General features: G+C 37.0%; 1 protein-coding gene across 1 annotated transcript in view; it reads right to left on the bottom strand.

Annotated features, from left to right (window-relative positions):
* The window catches only part of Vegfc (vascular endothelial growth factor C), a 114,740-nt gene extending 96,491 nt beyond the window's left edge, over positions 1–18,249 (bottom strand). Inside the window, exon 1 of the mRNA XM_046427551.2 lies at positions 17,619–18,249. Within this exon, the coding sequence (XP_046283507.1) occupies positions 17,619–17,762 (144 nt within the window). The 5' untranslated portion in view covers positions 17,763–18,249. The remainder of the gene's footprint in view (positions 1–17,618) is intronic.
* Positions 18,250–20,320: the final 2,071 nt, after the last annotated feature.

Below are 20,320 nucleotides of genomic sequence, written 5' to 3'. Positions count from 1 at the left end.
AAAAACAGAATCAAGAATACATATTGTACAGCTGATTTGCACCACACCATTATTTGCAACTCTTAAATAATGTATATTGTAGGACCACTTCATACATATATCAGCATATGATTTTAATAGAATGAAATTGCACACCAAATAAAAGTCCCAATTGATGTCTGAGTTATTAAACTCAGCAATAATTATGAAAATTAACTTTGCTAGTTTTTAAATAGGATAGAAAGCAATATGCAATTAATAACCTCAGCAGCTTCAGTGCCAAGTGAGAGAAATACTTCTGCCTGTCACTCAGCAACTGTGTTTAGTTGTGCCAATTAGTCAACAGGGGGTGGAGTCTGTTGAATGTTTATTTTTGTGGCAAGCAATTATCTTTGCATATAAATAATGTGGAGAAACAGGTAAAGCAGAAGAATATAAAACTAACAATTTAAACTTCAAAAACTAGAAAATGGAAAAATACAACAACCAAACCTAGAAATGAAAAGGATCTCCCTAAATAAACTCAATAAGGGTAAGTACAGTTCATGATCTGGAGTATGTCTTGAAGAAATGCATCAGGACATGTGCTTTGATGTTACTTCCTGCATGTGACATGTCTTGCTGTGTATCCTCTAAATTGTCAGGTGGGAATACACTAGAAATAGACTAGTCCACTCTCAGAATAGGACTATCTTTTAGCATAATTTATCAGATTGAAATAACTGTCTGGTCAAAGTGAAATAAATGTCTGGTCAAAGTACCTTGAACATAGAGAAATGTCCTGCATGAATATTGCTCACTCAGATCTTCTAACAAACCATCAGATGGGAAATAATATAGCACAAGTGACTTAGACATTTACCCTGGAGTGAAGAATCATAAATTCACAGCTCAAAGGTGAAGCAAATAACCTGCAGGGAGAAGGCTTGTCACATATAAAATCTGTAATTATTTCTGATATACAGCTTGGCCTGTGGACTCCAGTTCCCAAGTTTTATGACTAAGAAAACAACTAAATGAAAGAAAAATATGTTGAATTTATAAATAAATTATTATTAGGAAAATAATTTAAACTAATATCATATATCTCTTATCTATTTTTTGATGTTAATCCCCCTCCCACACACACACAAAAATAGTTAACTTGAAACTCTTAAATGTAGAAGAGCTTGTACACATTTAAAATTATTTTGGATGAAGCATTTCTTAAGAATGAGTACTCTGTGTGTCAGCCAATCACATTTTTAAATCACCTCTAAACATTCCACTGAGTTTTATAATTGCAGTTAAAACAGTTCATGTGACATCTGCAAGCAGTTGTTGACAGATGAGGAGATAAGCCATAAGCTGTGTTTCCAGCTGTTTTAAATTTAAATTAACATTCTTTTCTAATTTTCCATCTTGATGGCTATGATGACAAATCCAGACTTCCAAAGGACTAGAATCCAGCACAGTTTCTGAATAGTCCAGGTGTTTATTCATTAACTCGAATGAGGAACATAAAACTATTTTCTTCTTTGCACATATTTTCCTGTCAGTTCTGAGATTTCTCATCCAATTTCTCTCTAAATCCTGTAAAAATAGTCTTTCTCTATCCTGTCTAAGTTACCATTTTCCAAACAATTAGAGTTGGTCAGGGGTCATCCCCAGGCTATTAACACTTTAACTATACAATGGGCAAAGGGTATATACTCTCACCAATGGACAGAAACTTTTTATTTATTTGAAATATGGCAATTGAGTAAGCCTTTGTAACACATGTATGAAATATAAACATTTAAAAAGAACATTCTAAAAGAATCCATTAGCTAAGCTAAGAATGTTGGATTATAAAGATAAAAATTATTTTAACTTTAACAATGTTAAAAGCTAGAAATTATTTTAACTTTAAGAAATTAAGAAAGTCACTCCGTAATCAAGGACTTGCATTAATAATTATAAATGTCTTGGTCCACATATGTCTGAAAGTAGTTTTTACAATAAGCAAAAAGTAAACTTTCAAAATTATAAAATACTTTCTATTTCTCAGGGAAGACAATAAGAGAATAGGAAGAAAGGTAGTGGACCTTGGCAGAAAACCAAAAGTTTTCCATAAATTCCTACTAAATTTTCTCTCATATTTTATTGCCCAGAACTACCCTATGGTAATACTAGATTCAAAGGAAGATGGGGAAATTAGTTATTTTAAACTGGGTACCATGACCTCAAGGACTGTTTGGTTCCAACTACATTTAAAATTTCCAATTAACACCTTGACTTACACTAAGAAAATTAACCTGAGCCCACACAGCCAAGGTGTAACACACAACATAAGACTTGCGTTTCTCTGTAAGGAGAAATAGCAAATCATCCACGCCGCATGGTACTTCATGGCTGTTGCCAAAGCCTGCAGCAGACTCAATTTATAAATAAGGGAGCAAGGAGGAACATGGAAGGACAGAATGTTCTTCCATCCTGACCCCCAGCAGAGTAATTCCTAGCTCTAGAGCTGTCTTCTTTGAAGTGATATATGATGCTATGGCCCAAAACTAGTGGCAAGAATAGAAATTTATTACTATGCACCCAAGTTTTAGGTTTGTTTGCTTTTGTCTTTATATATATATATCTCAAAATAAATTTGAATGTTAAAGTGTAAAGCCTTACACTCTTATACTTACTCTTACACTTACTATTTATACTTAGTGAAGTATTTATCTTTTAATTAATGTTTAAAAATTATGGATAACCTAGTTAATCTTATTCTAATATTTCATAATAGAAAATGATACTTATTATTTAGCATAAATGAAGGTGTGTTAACTTCACTGAATTTTTAAAAACACTGCATACCTGGACTTCGTAATTGGCCCTGTAACTAGGTTCTATTTTTTTTTCTGAAATCCAACTTCTTACTTCTTGTCTATATTTATATCCCATAAAAATGAATATGAAACTTTTAGATACAAAAAACACTTTACATCTTGGGATCTTATAGAATGGTTTTGTTCAGATTTTTTTTTTTTTTTTTTGTACTGATGATTTAAGGGTACTTTACCATTGAGCTACATCCTCAGCCCTTTTTGTTTTTTACTTCGAGACAGGTTCTCATTGATTTGCTTAGGGTCTTACTAAATTGGTGAGGCTGGCTTTGAACTTGTGGTCCTCCTGCTTCAGCCTTCCTAGTTGCTGGGAGCATAGGCATGTGCCTGGCTCAGATTTTATTTAATACCTAAACAATGACACATGGTGAGCAATGTCTACTTGCTCAAAAAATTAACAATGTTATACAGTGACAAATATAAAAGTGACTTTATAGTCAAACATGTGCCTAAAATCCTGGTTCTTCAGCTTATTTTACACGAAGTTAATATCAAATTCTAAAATAATTCTTAAAAATCTAAAAAATTGATATTTTTCTGTGTATAGCTCAAGATGAAATAGTTTTCTATTTTTCCACAATTAGAGTCACCAAAATGTTGAACTTTAATCAGAATAAAATGTAAATGTAAAGAAAAATGAATGTGCTAAGAGTTACAAACAATTTCTACTTTTATTTGCTCACAATTCTAATTAAAAGCAAGAAAGACAATGCCCAAAGTGAAGAAAATACATTTAGGATAAATGAAGTAAATAGAATGCTCTTCCAGGAAAAAAATAAATAAATAAAAAGTATTCCTTAACATGACCTAATTTCTTTTCTCCAATAATTCAGAGCCAGAAATTCCAAATTACTTAGAACTACTACTTGCATTATAATCAAATGTTGAATCAAGTAGAAATTATTTAATTAAAAAATGTTAGCTAAATTATTTGAGAGTAAGTCACTTTGTTGAACAACTACAAAGGCTTAGAAGCATAACAGTCCTTATTTATCTCTTAATTACCATTTTCATTGAATACAAGTCAAGTTTTGATAACTAAACATGACCCAGATGTATTATCACATGTTTCAACCCCCTGCTGCTAAACATTTGCTCTGATCTAAAACACCCTCTGATCTGCACGCACAAGAACTAATCCCTCTTAATTTCTCTGTCTTCATAAACTCTAAATACCCCTAAAAATTTCTGGTTATTTGCAATATATACCATATATTTAATGTATACTTCTCTATTTCTAGATACAGTATGTACTAGATTCTTCCAGTCATAAAACCAAAAAAAAAAAAAAACAGTACATTAAAATTAAAGCCATCCTAATAGAAAAGTATCATCTATGAACCAAAATAGTAGGAAGAAACATACCTAGAGATGAAAAGACAACAGAGTCTGTGGAGTCTGATTTTCCCAAAGAATCAAATTTCATATTTAAATTGAAGAGAATGCAGCTAAATAAAAGTTTTAATGTACTTAGTTTGATGACACATATAGATTATAACATAAGGTGGCATCAACAATGAGTTAATTCCTGGCAGTGATGGATATAGTTATTTTATAATTAGTAAAAGTAGTTTGAAGATTACTAAAATAGTGCATTAGAGTAAAAGATTATATAAAAAGGAATAAAAGAATATGTAATTTATAAAGAAGATTACATACCATGTGGTGTGGTTTAGAAAAGGAAGACTACCATATCTAATCTGCATCCAGAGCACATCATCCCCTGAGATGCTTTGCTCAGAGGTGCAAAGATATGCTCTAAATTAGGTGCCTTTTTAACTTTCAAGAGAGACCATTATCCTAGAATTTGTACATATTACTCCTCCTACACTTGGAAATGTCAGTAGGAAAAAACAAAGATTAGAAAAAAATTATGGATTTAATGAACTAAAATGAAAAATATCTTAGGCTTAGAAAACCAGAAACTGTTCTGGAGAAGATCGAACTTAAATATGGAAAGGAAACAATATTCCAATGTCCTGCTGGACAACATGCAGCTTCAGAGAGATGTGTGTCATTAAGATGGAATGAGACCCATAGTCACGCATATTAAAATCCATGTTTAAGATATTTTAGTGATGTTTTATTAAAAAAATGAAAGGTTTTAAACATAAACATCTTTCACTTGAACTCATTATAGTTCAGAGTAGGCAAATGACTGTTTGGTATTTTACAAAAGTATCTATCAAAACTCACATCTATCTCATTCATCAAGCAAGTATTTAATACTTATGTGTGATACCCAGTCTACATAGTACAATGCATAGTTCACCTCAATATCAGAAATTTAATTTTAACATATAAATATCTTAATTTATAGAATATCACTTCAATTTTCAATCCAAATTTGTTATAATTATATATTTATATTAAATTTATGTCCCAGGTTTAAAACTATAAAGAACCTCACTGTAAAACAATATATGGCACCAAAGTGTAATAATCATTTTAAAGTTTTTAATTTCTTCAAGTTATTTTTTTTTTAACTTTTGGCAATACTGGGGATTGAATGTAGGGCCTCACACATGAGAGGCAAGCATGCTACCACCAATATGCATCACCACATTTAAATCTTATATTGAAGCAGAGTCCAGCTAACTTGCTTAGGTGGGCCTAAGCAAGTGGGCCTATACTTGTGATCTTCTTGCCTTAACCTCCCCAGTAGTTAAATATTTTATCTTTAATTCACCATGTGTTACATTATAGTACTATAATAACTGCACTGTGCTCCTTTGGACATGACACAAAGGTACGTTTTCTAAAGTAAAATTGATTTGGTTTTCAGCAGAGTAGTCCTCACAACTACCAACATTATGGAAGAAAACAAAATCTTGTATTAAAATCTATGACATCATTATTTGCTTAATCTGTATATCTAAAGCAGCTTCAAATTACTCAATGTGAAGTGCTTTGGTCATGACTCAGAAATAATTTTTGGCCTTGATAAAATTCTAATTTAACATGGATGAACACCAAAATTAAAAGAAAGAGAAAAGACTCAAGGAGAACAAACAGTGAATCACTATCATCTCAAATGTAAAATTTGGCTCTGAGACAAATGGATTAGTTTATTTTGGGGGGAAATCATAAATGTCATGACCCATAAGCAAACATGAATCTAAATAAGTGTTCCATTTTTTTCAGAACATAAACTTGGAAGAGGACTTTAAAAAGGATAAAGTAACTAAATACCCACAACAGACACAAACAAAGAGAAAGAATTAAAAATATTCCATGGAGGCAGTGATACTGTAGTGAAGTAAACCACAGTGGTTTAAAACAGCCCCACATCTGGTATTTGATATTAACTGGCTACTTCCAAGTAACTTAGAGTGAGCGGAAACAGCAATGCCTCTTACAGATTATAGGAATTCAATTATAGGATCCATGGCAGCTGTGTGGTCACTCCAGTTAAAAGAAAACCAAGACCATCATCTTTTAAGATTTCAATCTAATCAATTTGCCAGATTCATTCACTCTTTGTGTCTGAGGTGAGGAACTCAGGGTGGGGGGAACAGAGCTGATCTAAGCATAAACAAAGAGAAAGGGAAGGAAGATTTTCTTGATGAAAGTTTACAAGGCCATTACCAACACATTTTTTTTTGAGTAATGTAATTGCTAGCCATTTCAGAAAAGGTGCTAAACCTCTGAGATGGCAGATAACAGTAAGCTCCCAGGCCCCTAGCCAGTTCCCAGGAGGGAGAAGCATGTTGGTCTGAGTAGGGCACTCATACATGTTTGTTTGTTTGTTTTATTTCCCCCATAAATTGTTCATCCTTTTCCAGTATCTTAGCAAGTTGGAACCAAACATATCGATTTCATGAATAGTCCTTCTATATACAAGATAGTATTAAATGAAAATGTTACTTTAATCTTGTTTCCAACCACCACCACCCACCCACCCCCTGCCAAAGCACAGCATATTTATTAAAAAAGGAAATTTGTGTGAGAATGGAATATTACTGTGAAAAAAATTACTTCACATAAAAATTTAAATCTGAATACTCTATAACTAGGGAAATGTAATATCACTTCAATATACAGTTTCATTTTTGTAATTATATATAGTTTTAATCTTGAAGTAAAACTATGAATTTTACTTTAAAAAAAAAAGATGATACCAGGATCTGCATGCCCATGTATATGGATAGTACAGGATTATCTAAATGTTTATTCATGCACATATTGCCTGAGTGTCAGTCCTTTGTTCCAGATTTAGTGAGAAAAAAAATTCTCTGTTTAGAAATATGGTCAAAAGTTCCTAAAATACTCCAACTAACATCTGTACTGGAATTTAAGGAAGTGAACACTTTCAAGATGTTATTCAATAAAAAAAAATATGTTATTCAAGAGCTGGGAATGTTGTACATCACTTATTTTTAATTCCTTTTTCCTGTACACTCATATCCCTCCAGTGCCCAGCACCATAAAGTGCTGAGGACACGGAGACCACAAAGTTCATAGCACTGACTGGCAAAATGACAAACAGAACCATCAAACAAAACCAACCACAGTAAATTAGAGAACCCAAGTAAACCAGATTTGCCCTCCAAGAAAGCATCTACTCCATGATTCACCTCCACATATACTTTGCTAGGTGCCATGCAAAATAAGAGTACCAAAAGGGCGATACAATCACATTTTTCCAGACAAATTCACAAAAGTTTAACTCTTACATATAACTTTCTACCATTAAATGTTCTTTTTATTTTCTTCGGTGAAAGAATATTTGTAATGTTTTAAGTATTCTGCAATGCTTTCATTGTAGACTTAGAATGCACATGTTCTGTTGACAAGACTTGAAATGTTTACAGAAGCAACATTAGCATGTTTCATTAATAGACATTTTAAACCTGAAAAGTGCTTAAGCTTTGAATGTATTCAGGATAAGTTCATATGAAATTATCTGGCATTATAAAAATGCTCTGTGTAATAAGCAAATGACTTAAGTATGAACACTTTAGGTGATTAAGTGATGCCCATTATACAAGATTGCTTTGTTTGGTGTTCTACAGCCAGAGTTGTCACAGAAAAGAAAAAATCCAGGTACTCAGCACAGGTAAAATCATATAATAAACAACTATAATATATATGTAGCCTCCATACACTGAATGATTAAACGTGCAATATTTTTTCCAGCTGCCTTAAAATCAAACATCAATACTACATTCTCTTATTTTAGAAATTATCAGTAAGCTTATATTAAAAATATGTAACAAGTTACTTTTGCAAAGTACTAGAAATTCAACTACTTCATGGACTGAGGACATAATACATGCTGATTTTTTTTCTAATCATGAATACTATCCATGTAACAAAAATTTTACAGAAAGATAAATATGCACCACCATAAATATAACCTTAGGAAGTAAGTACCAAAGAAGCACAAAGAAGCTAAATAATTTGTGTGTAGTCACATGGGTAGTAAGTGGCACTGGCAGGATGTAAACATACATACCTAGATTGTGAATACAGAAAGTATTTCAGAGCCTATGCTCTCAACCACTACACTGCATCTCTATCTTAACATTTATGTCACTGAAGCAAGCGACAGTTAGATAATTGAAACAAGAAAAAATACTGACAGTTCTTCACAGCATTGTCGTAGGAAATGCAAAGCAAAGTACATAGAATCTGCACTCAGGAAAAGGCTAGCTTTGACTACAGCCTTAACCACTCATGACTGAACACATGCTTTACTACTGCAGGAAAGGAAGGGTAGTAATTTCGGGACCAAGCCTGAAGGTAAAATTCATTAGAAAATAAACATATAAAAACCTCTACAACTATACAAGTCACAAAACACACCTTTATTATCAGTCCCAAAATATTCATTTCCTATCTACCTACCCAAACAAGGCAAGTGTTGAAAGCTGACCTTATAGAAAAGTATGCTTTTTTGAGGGGGGGCGGTGGCGGTCGGTATCAGGGATTGAACTCAGGGGGCACTAAACCACTGAGCCACATCCCCAGCCCTATTTTGTATTTTATTTAGAGACAGGGTCTCACTGAGTTGTTTAGTACCTCACAGTTGCTGAGGCTGGCTTCAATACCACTACTTGTACAAGGTTGCTCATCTGTATATTTTTTCTACTAGATGTCTTGAGTTTAAATAAGTTTTTTCTATGTTAAAAATTATTTATAACAAGAGCTGCAAAGTATTTATACTATTTATTTTGTTTATTCCCTGCCCTGTCTTTCTAATCTTACTGTTAACAGGAATATTTTGTTTGGTTTGGACATGAGGTATCCCCCAAAAGCTCCTGTTAATGCAGGAATGTTTGGAGATGAAAAGATTGAATTATGAGAGCTGTAACCTAATCACTCCATCCTACTTAGAATGAACTGACTGGTAACTATAGGCAATGGGGCATGCCCAGGGGAGGTAGGTCACTGGGGGCATGCTCTTGAAGGGTGTATCTTCCCTGTGGCTCTCCCCTCTGTCTCTGTCTCCCCTCTTCCTCACTGGGTCATGACCTGAGTAGCTTTCCTCCACTGGGCCCTTCCACCATGGTATTCTGTCTTACCTCAAGCCCAGAGCAATAGTCAGCCATCGGTGGATGTGACCTCTGAAACTATAAGCCCCCAATAAACTTTTCCTCCTCCAAGGTGTTTTTGTTGGATATTTTGATCATATCAACACAAAAGCTGACTAAACAACATTTAAGCAAAATTTTCAAAGAAGGAATTTCTAAGACATTTTTGGATTATCTCTTTTTCTGATAAATTGCCAGCTGACCTACACCTACATGTGGTTAATACAGTCTCGAAAAATTACAAACTAAATTATAAATTATGGACTCTAAGTCTCATACACTTCAGAATTTTCTTTAAGATTTTGTTTCAATGAATTGTCAAAAAATACTTAGCCATGCAAGAAACAATACATAACCCATGGTTGCCAGTTTAAACAATTCTTAAGAGGTGAAGAGTGTGTGTGTGTGTGTGTGTGTGTGTGTGTATCTAAGCATGACCACTGTTTACACTGCTTACTCTGTTTGGAATGCAAATCGTGATAGCAAAGTTGTCTGTTATTAATATGTTTTATAAATGTATCCAGATCACACAGTAATTGGTGTTTACATAAGTCAAAAGTAATCACCACTGTAATCATCAGAAATCAGAGGCATATAGAGGAGTTCAAATACCACACATGGGTGGTCATGGAATGAGAAAGATAGTCACTGCTAAACTCACGAAATACAGAGTTAAAATGGCTTCTAGTTGATTTCTTTAGACACTTTTGAGCAAATTAGCCTTCTTATATCCCACTTTCAGAATCACATTCAGGAATCTGTGGTGGCTCTTATTGCTTTAACCCAAACTCAGAGTGGATCTTGCGCATCTCACGTTCCATAATGCCCTCTTTTTCCCTTTAAGCTCTTGACTCTTCAGTGAAAGAGTCCCTTCCCAGTTCCCAAACACCCCTGACCATTATTACTTTCATACTTTGTGGTCACTCTTCAATCCAAAATATTCCCCCTCCCAATTTCTGTAATCAGCATCTACTCTTTTTTTTTTTTCATTTAATCTCATATCATCTCAATTCTACCAGGCCTGCCCAAGCAACAACCAAAAGCCTACCCTACAATTGGTGATAACTCATGAAACTCTCTCACAAAAATATTTTATATTGCCTGTATTTATAGTTCAATTCATTTCTGTGCTGGGAATTGAACTCTGGGCCTTGTGCATTCTAGGTAACCACTCTACCAACAGAGCTCTATCCCCAGTTCCCATTTATTGTATTTTTAATGAGTAAATTTGGTGTTTCTCAAAAATGATCATAAACTTGCTATTGACAAGAATCAATCACTCCACATTTTTTTTTACATTACTCATCACATTATAATCTCCTACTTTGAATTACAGCTGCCATTGATGAGAATTAATTATAGTGCCCCTGAATTAAAGGAGACTTACATATGAGAATATGGATTTGTAAGCACATAACCAAGGTACTAATGGGTAAAGTTTAAGTGTTAGGAGCATCTATAGCACTTCCTTCATGAGGTCTTCAATTTCCTTTCCCTGCCCCTTCCAGCCAGTCCCTAAGGAAGGCTTCTGAAAACAACAGGCCTACAATCCACTCCCTAACCCTAAACCCTTGTAGGACATCAATCTCAGATGCCAGAATTTTTTAAGAAATCCAGTGTATATGCATTTTAATATTCAACATCCCTCAACCAGCAGGATCTATAGCAACTTCTCATGAATAAATATGCTGCTGTTTCTTCAATAAAGTTTAGAAATATTTAAACTTATAGGATAAATAAAGACAGTCAACAGTAGTATGTCAATTCAGGATAGTGTTAAAGTATCAAATTTATGGGAATGAGCTTTTGGATTTCACAATTACAAAAAAAAAAAAAAAATGAACACTTGAAAGCCCTAAGGATAAGATCAGTATAAAGAAATAGTAGGAATCCATTAGCGAAAGATATTTTAAGATACCTACTGGATTTCTTCTATTATGGATGCCCAATAAAGCAAATCAACACAATCTCTGCTCTCTTAAATTATAAACTCTGAAAAAAATAAATAGATTAGGAATAGGAAGCACCCATACAATTTACACAAGTAAATTTCAGAAGAAACAATTACACAGACATACTTGAAATAGTTATACTAAAATTTAGAATTACATTATATATCAAACTCCTTAGCATCCCTTTTTGTGCAAAATTCTCAGGTTTTTTTTTTCTAACTTGAAAAAAATCCATGATATCTGAATGTGAATTTACAAATGTGTACTTACCAATATGTATACTTAACAAATGGTAGGCCAATGTAGTGTCTACAGTATGCATGTCTGCCAGGAAATATTGTAACTGGCAAAAGATGAAACAGTATATGTTCAGAAGTTTGCAGAGGTATAATGGTTCTGCCAACTAAAATTTGTTCTTTCCAAATCTACTTATTTGTGAAAGGTCATTTGGCATAGGTAAAATTACAGTCTTTCACTGAGGTTACATTAGCACAACTTAGAAAAACTGCTTAATAACTGTCAGGAATTCACATTAGGCTCTTAGCTAAGTAGTTATTCTTTCAATACTTCCATAAATTAGGTCATTCATGATCTATCTTTAGTCAAAGGGGTAGCATGTCTGGAAGAAAGTTCACGTTCATTGTAGTTTGTTCCATTATAGGGAATCTGGACCTAAGCAGTTTTCACAGGGCAGCCATAAATGTAGAGTGATACATTCTCTCTGCCTTCTTGCACATTACTGCCATGTGCAGGGGGGAGAGCCGCAATGATGCTGAAAGGAGAATAGATCATATGTCTTTCACCAACCCAAAAGACCCAAACCCATCACCACATTTCTCCAAGGTGTTCTCTAAATGTTGCAAAAGTATTTTTCAAAGAAAAAAAAACTATTCTTGATCTTTGTTAAGTCATCTGAGTCTTAGATCCATCATTCTTAATGAAACATAATGTATATCTCACGGAGGTGTAATAAAAAACAAAATATAATTAAGTTATAAGGCCCTAGCAAGGTGCATAGAACAGGCAAGTGCTTAGGATGTCACAGCTCATTATTTAAATTCTGACTCTTAATATACAGAGGAATGGATGGCACCTGGAGGATAATCTAAACCTTCATGGAAGAAGCCTGGAGGTGCTGAAGGCAAGAGTAGGGCTGAGGGTACAAGAGGCCCTCCATCCCTCTTCTCACAACAGCAACTGTGTCCCCAAGTTAAGAGCTGAGAGAAGCTTCCAGGCTGGCCCATGGTGAAAAGAAGGCCAAAAGCTCCTTCTTAAGAACCCCAAATCCTCTACTCTGCACTCTTCTGAAATCAGTTTAGAAGGACAAGAATAGCCACCCAGTGCTCTTAAAGATATTCAACTGAGATCAAGAATTAACTGCTTCCTGAAGCAGTTTTGATATTAACTCATGAAAAAAAAAATGGCTACCAGTTCAGGAGAAGAAATACAATGAAGTGGAAACTAAAATGAAAGAACAGAGCTTTTTATGTTCACATTCATATATGACCAGCATCACTCAGACTAATGTCAGAAATCTAAGAGAGGAGATTCACAAAAACACTTAATCGTACACTCTGAGGAAAATTATAAACACAGCCATTATAGGCCAGCTATTAAAAAATCAGATACTCTGGATAAAGGGACATGAATCCAATTCTTCCATGATATAATCTTTTGCCCTACTCAGAGAGGGGCTCATAGGAAGTCAAACTCTGAGCCTGTAACATAAATTGTTATCCAGTGAAGCTAAAAGAGTTTAAAGGTTTCCTCTTCCACAAACATTTCAAGTTTCCTTAATCTTGAACCTCCTTTCTAAAGACTGATTGTGGGTGGAGGGAGATTCCTACTGAGAAGTATGAGCACTGCAAGACAGAGCACAGAGAAGCCTCCCAGTAAATGACTAAAAATTACAGACACTTTTGTGGAATTCTACTTAGATAAAATTTACCTCTTAGTCTGGCGCCCTGACTCACACCTGTAATCCCAGTGGCTCTGGAGGCAGAGACAGGAGAATAACAAGTTCAAAGCTTGCCTCTGCAATGGCGAGGCACTAAGCAACTTAGTGAGATCCTGTCTCCAAATAAAAATACAAAATAGGGCTAGGGATGTGTCTCAGTGATCGAGTGTTTCTGAGTTCAATCCTCAGTACCAAAAATAAAAATAAAAAATAAAATTTACCTCCTCATGTTTAATGAAGGGTAACAGGATAGGCATACTCTTAATTTTCCTATAGGAATTGTCCTTAACACCTGTTAAATGCCCAAATATTTTAAGTATATTATGCAGTTCACATCCTGTTGACTCTAGACAGTTATTTCCCTTCAATGGAATGTAAATTTGTAAAGTTTACTTTGTTTCTGCAAAGATGTCCTATTGTCTACTAAATACATTTTTTTATGGAAGAATGCTGTCATCATCCACTATCCATCCATGAATACTAGTCTCTTCTCTGAAATACCCTAATCCTACAAGTAGAACCAATATGTTCCTATGATTCAAACATTGAGACCAGGGTGAATTCCCCCTTCCCTTAACTCTCACATTGGTCAGTTACCAGATCTATGGGTTCTTTGTTGTTAGCAGCTCCTTCATCTGTTTCCTCTGCCAACACTCATGATGACTCTTCATCATTTCCTATCTAGATTATTTCTGTTGCTTCTTAAATGGATCATCTCCCCAGTAAAAGTCCTAATGACCTAGTAAAAGTCCTAATCAACCCCAGGAATAATTTCAATAGTCTTCTTACTATGTTATTCAGTTGCTTGGGTCATGAATAACCCTCTCTGATCCATAGCATGAAGTTTAGACTGCTTAAACTGGCTCAGGCCATAAACAGTAATGATCCTAATTATCTCTTAACTTATTCTTATTGAGGAGTCTTCACTGTTACCCTATACAATCCTCCAGTCAAAGTGTCCTGCTTGTGTTCTCATTTTCTCATCCCATTCAAGAGATCAAATAGACTTCTGGTTTTGATGAACTGCCTGTTGGAAATTCACATCCAAGTTACAACTCACGCTCTGTTCTCAGGTCAAGGTTCCCAGATAATCCAGACCACCATGATGAGTCTCTCATCCAAACTTTAGAACACAGACAACTCTTTGTGCCAATTCCCTCACAAAAGGGCAATGTATCTCATAGTATTTTTGTTCATAGATCTTTATTTTTTTTAACCTCAGCTATTAACTCCTCAAAGAGAGGAAAAATGGCATATGTCTTTTACTATGCCCATGGCTGACAGATTATTCTTCAGACTCAACAATTATATAAGGAAGATGATATAACCACCGAAATTAGTCATTAAGACACATTATAGATAAGTGCAGATAATACTTTCATTGTGAATGAGAATGAGGATACTATTTTAAATGTATATTCATAGTTCCAAGCCAAGAGTTACAGTTGGTATAAGGTTAAGGAGAGAAAAAAAAAAAAAAAAACCTTAGGGAATTCTGATGTAGTTGGCACACAGACACTATTTTGAGAAATGCTGCTCCTGATCTAGATATCTAGATCCCACTACAATCCACTATATTTATGGAGTAAAAGTTCCATAAATATACTTCCTATGAAGTAATTCTTCCTTTTTTTTTCCTTTCCTTTTTGGTCATAAACCAACTTCTTCCTTAAAATCAAACTCAACTCCTACCACCCAGAGTGAACTCTATATAAACTCTTGTTGTAAATCACTAGATTTAGAGATTTAATGTGTTTTCTAGGTTTTGCAGTTTTGTTAGTTGGATAACAATTTAGATACTTCTTCTTTTCACCAATTATATTCAGTTAATTTCACTTTTAACCAACATACTATTCTGACATTGATAGTTTGTACAAAGCTCCTTCAGAGAAACATTTTAGAACTTTTCATGAAATCATACAACACCGATAATTAGAAATGGGAACCTACTAAATGCAAATATAAGTCAAGAAAAAAAGATCTTGATTCCTTTTCTGATTTCACTTCCAATATTTTGTATGGCTTTGGGGACCACAAAAGGATTGGATAGCTAGATTTGGTTCATAGTTTGTGAGTAGCTTCATATTAGTTATATAATTTTAAATTACTATGTTAAGTGTTAATTACCAAAAATTTCCATCTATTGGGATTAGGTATATAAGGCATCTTTTATTTACTTTCTGAAATATCATGCTGGATTTTACTGTTCATAGAAAATTAACAATTGGTTCCTCCCTGATTCTTGCATGCCTTCATCTAAATGAGGTGCTTACATAGACAGACCACTAGGGAGAGACAGGGAGTCTTTGGAGCAGTTGCATCCAAGTTTCACAGCAAGGACAGAACAGTTTTACTGAAGTCATTAATGACATATATCCTGTCAAGGTTATATTCACCACTGGGGAAAAGTTTAGTGCAGCAATAATATACTGCTGTGTAAAACTCAAGAGATTTAAAATAATGTTTTATCGTGTGAGGAAAGAATTCACATCACATACAGAATATCAATCCATATTCACTGTACAGAACAGAAAAGATGGTTAAATATGAAAAGCACATTTACCAACAAAAATGAATAGTTTCAGAGAAGGGAAATTTTTATTACTCACTACCAATGAAGACAATTTTGAAAATTAAAATAAATTAACTATTTTTACCCTCCAATCCCATACCAAGACATAACATCCCTCGTCCCTCCATCCTCACCCACTTCTGCAGAACATTCATTCATGACTGACCCAGAGTTAGCAAATCTCATCTAGGATATTGTCTTATAGGGAAGTGCTTCTCATTTTACTTAAAGCATCACACTTTCTTATTGTAAACCAAAGTTACCATAGGCAATGGAGAGGTGTTGTCTTACCAAGTTATACTTAAATTAGTTTGAGTTTTCAGACACAGAAAGTGAACAGATGTGGCAAAATTCAAGGACTCAAATTACAGATGGCATTACTGGGTCCAATGCTACATTTTTGTGGTATTTAAAAACAGAAGGACATTTTCATTACTATAGCTACAGTGATGTATTTGTGTTGAATTGTAATGCACATAATGTACACTGTTTGTTTTGCAACTTAATGTATATAGATAATACATTGTGAATGAAACTGAGAATTTCATTTTTTTGTTGACTTCAATTATCAAACTACAAATTCTGATATATTTTAATTTTTCCCAAAATTTAAAATGCAAAAGTAGTTAATTTTAAACCTTAGTCTTCTTAGTCTTAAAGTGCATCTCAAAATATAACTGGGAAGACAACTTAATTTCTACACATTCAGTATATGTTCATGAATAAAGTCACTTGAAAGTTGAGAGCAACATATCACTGGCACTTCTCATTTGCCATCAGTTGAAATAAACCGCTGCAGTGTAGTTTCAGCCAGAGGCACTGCAAGTGTTGGTATCTCATAGTATGTTGAGTATAAAATTTCAGGAGTTCAAGAACTCTATAAAGCATACTCCACTGTTATGAACTTTTTAGGTTAAAAACATACTCTTCAGAAGAACCCAGTAAGAACAGACACAAACACCATAATGCCATTATTTGAAAATCAGAATGCCTTCAAAAGCAACACTTTTAGGCAAAAAATAAACTCCTCTTACTTAAAAGCAAAATAAATAAAATAACTCAAACAAGAAAAAGACAACTTAATTTTAATATTTCATGACCAGATTTTCGGAAAGAAGAATTTATAAAGTTGGAATAAAAAAATAAAAAAATAAAAAAAAGCTTTGTTTGATTCTGATCTAAATGAGCCTAACCTCCGGTTACATTCCAAGTTTGACCAACTTCAAGTGAACTTTTAAGTCTCAAGCCCTCAAGCCCAGTTCCTAAATTCCCTTACACTTTTTCCAAAATAGCGCAAGGCGCCGGCTGAGTGCTCCACATACTATGAACACTTCAGGAAAATCAGACTCGCTCGACTGGTCATCCTTGCCCCAGAAGCTGTTTGGAGTCCCACAGATCAGCCAGGGAAAGAAAAAGCATTTCCAGACCAGAATTAAATGCTCTCCTGAGCCACTCCAACTGGCAGGGTTCCAGATGCCCTTGTTGTGCCAGCGGAGACCACTTTGAAACAGACTCTGATCTCTATTACTAGACACCTCTCCCGGGCCTCTGCTTCTGTAAATTGCTTTCCTTTCCAGTAACAACTTCCTATTTAAAAAAGAAAAACTTTTCTCCAAGGAAGCGTGCACTGGGCTCGGTAACTTTGACTCCACGAAGCTAAAGGGGTACACACTTAGCTCTTGTGCGCAGGTTCTTAGCAAACTGAGCCGGCAGCCGGACTTGGGCCGCGGTCCGGCCCCAGACAGGCACCCTCGGCGCTCTTACCTTGACCTCGCCCCCGTCCGGCTCCAGGTCGGAGAAGCCGAGGCCGGACTCGAAGGCGGCGGCGGCGGGTGCCTCGCGCGGACCCGGGAGCAGCGCAGCGGCGAGCAGGGAACACGCCAGAGAGAAGAAGCCCAGCAAGTGCATGGTGGAAGGACCGGTCCGCTAGCGGGGCCAGGGGTGGGGGCGCGGGCGCCCCTGCGATGCAGAAGTCCCCTCCTCGTCCCCTTTCCCCCCCGATTTCCTCTCCGTGACCCCCCGCTGGGAGAGCCGGAGGCGGCGGGAGCGAGTCCGGGGCTCCGGGTTCCCAACTTTGCAAGTCGCTCTCCCAGCCAGTGCCGGGGAAAGGCGACGGGTGTCAGGTAAAAGCCTCACAGGAAACCGGACATCCGAGCTCCCCTCATTCGGAGCCGGCGAGGTGAAGCGAGGGCGAGGGAGGACAGCTCCTCTGTTCGCGTTTTTGTTTTTGCCTTTTGGGAAGAGGAGGGGAAAGCCCAAACACCCCGCAATGTTCTACTCCTCCAGAGCCACCAGAGCCTCCGTCCCCCTCCTCCCTCCCCTTCCCCGAAGTGAAGCGAGCCGGGCACCCGGAGCGGCGTGAGGGGTGGCGGTGGCGGTGCGGGTGGCGCGAGCAGGGCGGCGGGGCGCCCGGCGGCGGCGGCGGCGAGGCCCGGGAGCACCGCGGCGCAGGAGCCTCCAGTGCGCGCGGGGCTGAGCGGCGGCGGCGGCGGCGGCGGGCGCAGGGGCAGGGCATGACTGATGCGCCCTCTGCCTGCGCTTATGTGAGAGAAAGCGGCCGAGGGAGGGAGCGTGCCGAGCCCGGGCTGCCCTCCCCTCTCACTTTCCCTCGGAAGCTCTCTCCCAGCGGCTCCCCACTTCTCTCGCCTCCGCCCCAGCGGCCCCACCTCCTTCCCGCTCCCCAGCTTTTCTTCCCCTCCCCTTCCCTCCCTGGAGTGGGCGGCTGGAGGTGCAAGTTCATCCTTGGGGCGGGTGATCCGCAGGACCAGCCTTAGAGGTTACTACTACTCTGGGCAAGTTGGAGCATGGAGAAAGCAGGTACTGTGGGTAGAAAACAGCCGCCGACCCTTTGTCCTTGTCAGCCGCGGGGCTCTCATCCTATTCCTGGCACGCCTGGGCCTCAGGACCTGAGCACATTTCCAAGAGAGTTCTAAAAGTTTCAAGAGAAAATCATCACTATGGCAGAGACCCAACCGGACCTTGGAAAACGCATTGCCCCCCTTTGCCTTTTTCTGGGTAACTTGGTGAAGCCAGAACAACAAAGGGAGTTCACAGAATGCAGTGTAGCCTGTTGGGATAGATGCTAATGGCCATTTTGGAACCCCAAACTTGCAGATGGAGATAAAGGCTAGAATTTTTATGAAGAACTAAAAGACACAGTCTACTTCTGCAACAAATTTGGTTAACAAGAGAAACTGGATGATGAAGAGGAGCTCCTGATAAACCTATGCTAGAAGGACATGACATCTTCAGAAAAGTGCTGCATTCTCCATTAGAAAAGTACCCAGGGACTGTGATGCCTGTGGCACCAGCAGTCCCCAAGCAGGATGGAGAAGTTGTAGAGGATCTAGCTAAGGAGTTTTGACAGCATGCAGAACATGAAAAGTCTCACTTTTGCTCCCAAACCACTCTAAATATGCTGTTCTTATAGATTCATAAAATCTTAGATGTGATTCAGACCTTTAGGACACTTGGAACTCTCCTTATCCATTGTTTATTTGAAGGCTTAAATACCTCCAGCAACAGGGAACCCTCTGCTTTGTGTGCTTGTCCATTCCCTGTTTTGAAGGTCAACATTATGGAAGTGTTTCCTTGTGTCTATTACTTTTGATTTCTGGCGTTTTTACATGATAAATCTAATCTACCACATGTAAGTTCCTCAGATATTTTCAACATACCTATCATGTTCTCACAGTGCTAGCCTTCCTCCCAGCTAAATTTACTTTTCCACTATATGACAGCTCCACTTTCTCATAAAGCATACTGCTCAGACCATGGCTCAGTACTTAAAGTGTTCCAATAAACATGCAGAAAAGGCTCTTCCTTGTGCAGATGGAACATATTTGTTGATATAGTCTTGGATCAAATTTACTTTCTGGCAGCCAAATCCGAGTCCTGACTCAAACTGAAAAATTAGGGCTTTGAAGGAGGACCCAGTCTTGTCCTGACTCCATTTTGCTCCTCATTGTCTGTTCTTCCTGTCAGTCATTGCTCCTCCCCAGAAATTCCAGGAACAATGAGCCCTGAAGACACATCACCCCATCATATGAACAGAAGCTGCCCCTCAAGCAGGAGCAATCATCTCATGAGGGACCAAATTGCTCCCTCCCCGGGTAACAAGGATTTTCCCAGCTCCAATAAGACTCCATATAACCAGCCTTGAAATTGATCAGCTAGACCACAGCTTTGCAAATACTACTTGATTGTGCATCCTCCTTGCTTCCTGCACTAGTTCTTCACTTATATACTCTTGGTACTTTGAGTACCAAGAAGACATGGATTTGGAGATTAGTCCCCATTTCTTCCCAGTATAACTGTATTGAATAAACCTCTTCCCTTCTTCACAACCATTTATCTCTGATGGAACTCTTGTGTCCACAGGTGACTGAATCTGGTCTGTTGGGATCCCCAGACTTAGGTCTCTGCCCTAGGATTCAGGTAGCAAAACTACTTAAAGTCAATTAAGT

The sequence above is a fragment of the Marmota monax genome, unplaced genomic scaffold (genome assembly GCF_021218885.2).
Source record: "Marmota monax isolate L192 unplaced genomic scaffold, Marmota_monax_Labrador192_F-V1.1 WCK01_AAM20220418_F8-fsc00159, whole genome shotgun sequence".
NCBI lineage: Eukaryota > Metazoa > Chordata > Mammalia > Rodentia > Sciuridae > Marmota > Marmota monax.
The sequence above is the reverse complement of the archived record's forward strand: the minus strand, read 5'-3'. Positions and strand labels throughout refer to the sequence as shown.